The sequence below is a fragment of the Vollenhovia emeryi genome, unplaced genomic scaffold, assembly GCF_000949405.1.
Source record: "Vollenhovia emeryi isolate VEMERY1.0 unplaced genomic scaffold, V.emery_V1.0 DF939282.1, whole genome shotgun sequence".
Taxonomy (NCBI): domain Eukaryota; kingdom Metazoa; phylum Arthropoda; class Insecta; order Hymenoptera; family Formicidae; genus Vollenhovia; species Vollenhovia emeryi.
Genome location: NW_011967084.1, coordinates 232,402 through 235,156, shown reverse-complemented (window position 1 = coordinate 235,156; position 2,755 = coordinate 232,402). Strand labels below are relative to the sequence as shown.

Sequence of the window (2,755 nt, the reverse complement as noted above, 5' to 3'; positions counted from 1 at the left end):
ATGGCCAAACAATGTCATGTACTGCTATCATAATGTAAAAGACAAATTTCAAGAAGATAATTACTTTATTTCTTGCGTACTTTATCTTAGAGAGTATACATACAAATGGATTTAAAAAAATAAAATTGTATTTATTACTGAATGAATTTTAATGAACAAATTTTCAAAATTGACTTTTCTCTAGCAAAAACCTAACGCAAAATCATCAATTGGTAAAATGTTCAATAATGTTCAGTAATGAATTAAAAAATCTTTGATAATTGTACAAAATAGTAAGCAATAATTACAACAGATATTTAAACATGAGGAAGAAATAATAAATAGAAAATGTTGACATAGGAAATTTAATTTAATATTTATACTTATATTTACTTGTATTATAAATTTATATTTATTTACATTACACTGCTAAATTTCGTATTGTAAATATCTTCTCGAAATTTTGTTGCTTTCAAACATCATATTACAAACATTTGAAAAAGTGTATCATTAAAATCTCAATACCTATTGCCACAACTGTTTACATAATAACAACATTAACAAGTCGCGATAATGTGATTATAATATTAATTATATAACGTTATAACTACATGAATTATAATGTATTATGTATGATATTAACTATAATATATTTTCTAATGATGTATTTTCTATAACGTACTATACATATATATAATAAATATATAGGTATGAAGTCTTATTTTGGAGTAACAAAACCTTTCGTTAAGAAGTTAAAGAAAAAGCAAAAAAATTATTTTTGTTTTAAGCAGAATGAACTGCAAAATGTCACTTTATTATAAAAATTCGGTTATTCTTCAGTACAAATACAATCACTAGAAACATACTTTAGATAATACACGCGTATATCCTGCTGTATGTTCCAACCACTTCTCGAAATATCCTATTTTCTTGAATACTAATCTCATCATCAGACGTTACTGTTAACAAGTTGCTGTACAAGAAAAGAATTTTAACAATTTAAAATTAATATATGTGCCAAGTCAAATCTTTGTATTTCTGAAAATAATCTTCACTTGTTGCATTCATTAAATTAAATCATAGTTTAACAGTCTGAAAACATTAAAGTATTGTGTGAAATATGCTCTGCTGCTAAATGAACATTTGTATGCAGCACTAAATATAAGTCTCTTATCAAGAGATAGTCAAAATTACTTTTGTTGAAAATTTAAATAAATGCTACTTAAATAATTGTCTTCAATACAAATGAATAGCTGTATCTTCTAATAGTGTTTAAAATGTTAATATCTGATTGTCTTCAATGACATAAAGATCTATGATTAAGTAGCATCTATTATAACAATAAATTGTTAATCATTTTATCAGTTCAGATAAATAAAACAATTATATATTATTTTCGCAATAAATTCGTCTTTAACAGTATTACTGCAAATTTTTTGTCTTCTCTGAAACATTTATCCTATTATTAATAAAAGAATTAATCGTGTCAAAATAAAAAGCAGAAAGAGAAGTTAGTTATTAATAAAATATATAGTAATCTATATATTTTTGTGTAGAGAATTTTGACGTCTATTATTTACTAGTCACATTAGGTAATACCAATTTTGTAAAAAATAATGAATTTGTAATCGCTGATAACAGGAAAAATTATATAATTATTTACAAGTACGGTGAAACACAATGAATATGGAATACTGATAACAACAGGACAAATAATAAAAATGATTAAAAAATTTTTAAACATTCCTATTAAATTGTATCTGTAAACTGCTACAGCTAGTTAAAAGTTAGTTATGTTTTGACAAGTACATAGTTGTTCAGAACGATAAAATATATTAACGAGAATGTTGCAAGTGATAAACAACAGCAGAGAATGGCACAAGATGATCAGCTAAATACCTATATTACAATTATATCGCAACTTGATGTTTATAAACCTAAATACCTATTAAAAAAAGTAATTTTGTTAAGAAAATTGATTTAAATACAAAGATTTATAAACATCATTTACCAAAAAGATTGTTCAGAGGATCAGAAGATCATACAACAGCAACTGTTAAGTTTCCGTCCTAATTCAGATAAATAACATATGTTCCTTTATATTCAAACAATATGTTTTTGTATGTTCATCAATGTAATGAAATTTTGACATGTGTTATTGACTGTATAGAATACATAACACGTCAATTTTATTTTAAAAAGAAATGAAAATATTGTTGCTAATATGAGGCATAATTCCATGATTATTTACAAATACACATATGAAGTAACGAGTAAGAACTTATATAAACTATACTAGATTGCATTCAAACAGAATCGTGCAATTCAAAAGTTAATTGAAATAGAATAGAATTTCTCTTCATCAAACAGAGGTAAATGGAGGTAAGAGATAAGTGTTCCTGAACTTCACCGTTTGTTTGTGTCCAAGGTTTAAAGAAATGTGATTGCTACCAACGGTTTACATTTGACATAACGCTATTATAACGACTGCGGGCCTCGTGCTTTGATGAATGCTCATGTACCGCAAACTCTTGCACTGAACCACATTCGAAGCCTGGACAGAATAAGCAGATGTAGCGACTTGGGTTTTCCTTAATCTGCTGCATTGTTTTCACGGTCACGAGCATATCTGTGTTCGTTGGTGCTATGTCGTTCGATGTTAGTTGGAAAGACGTGCCTGTCTTACATATTAGGTACTGCACGAAATCATTGCCGATATTCATCTGTTGCTGCTGCTGCTGTTGCAATTCCTGCTGCTGTTGCAATTCCTGCTGCT

General features: G+C 27.1%; 1 protein-coding gene across 1 annotated transcript in view; it reads right to left on the bottom strand.

Annotated features, from left to right (window-relative positions):
• Positions 1-754: 754 nt before the first annotated feature.
• LOC105559303 overlaps positions 755-2,755 on the bottom strand; it is a 16,204-nt gene continuing 14,203 nt past the window's right edge. The window contains exon 7 of the mRNA XM_012007489.1: positions 755-2,753. Within this exon, the coding sequence (XP_011862879.1) occupies positions 2,427-2,753 (327 nt within the window). The 3' untranslated portion in view covers positions 755-2,426. The remainder of the gene's footprint in view (positions 2,754-2,755) is intronic.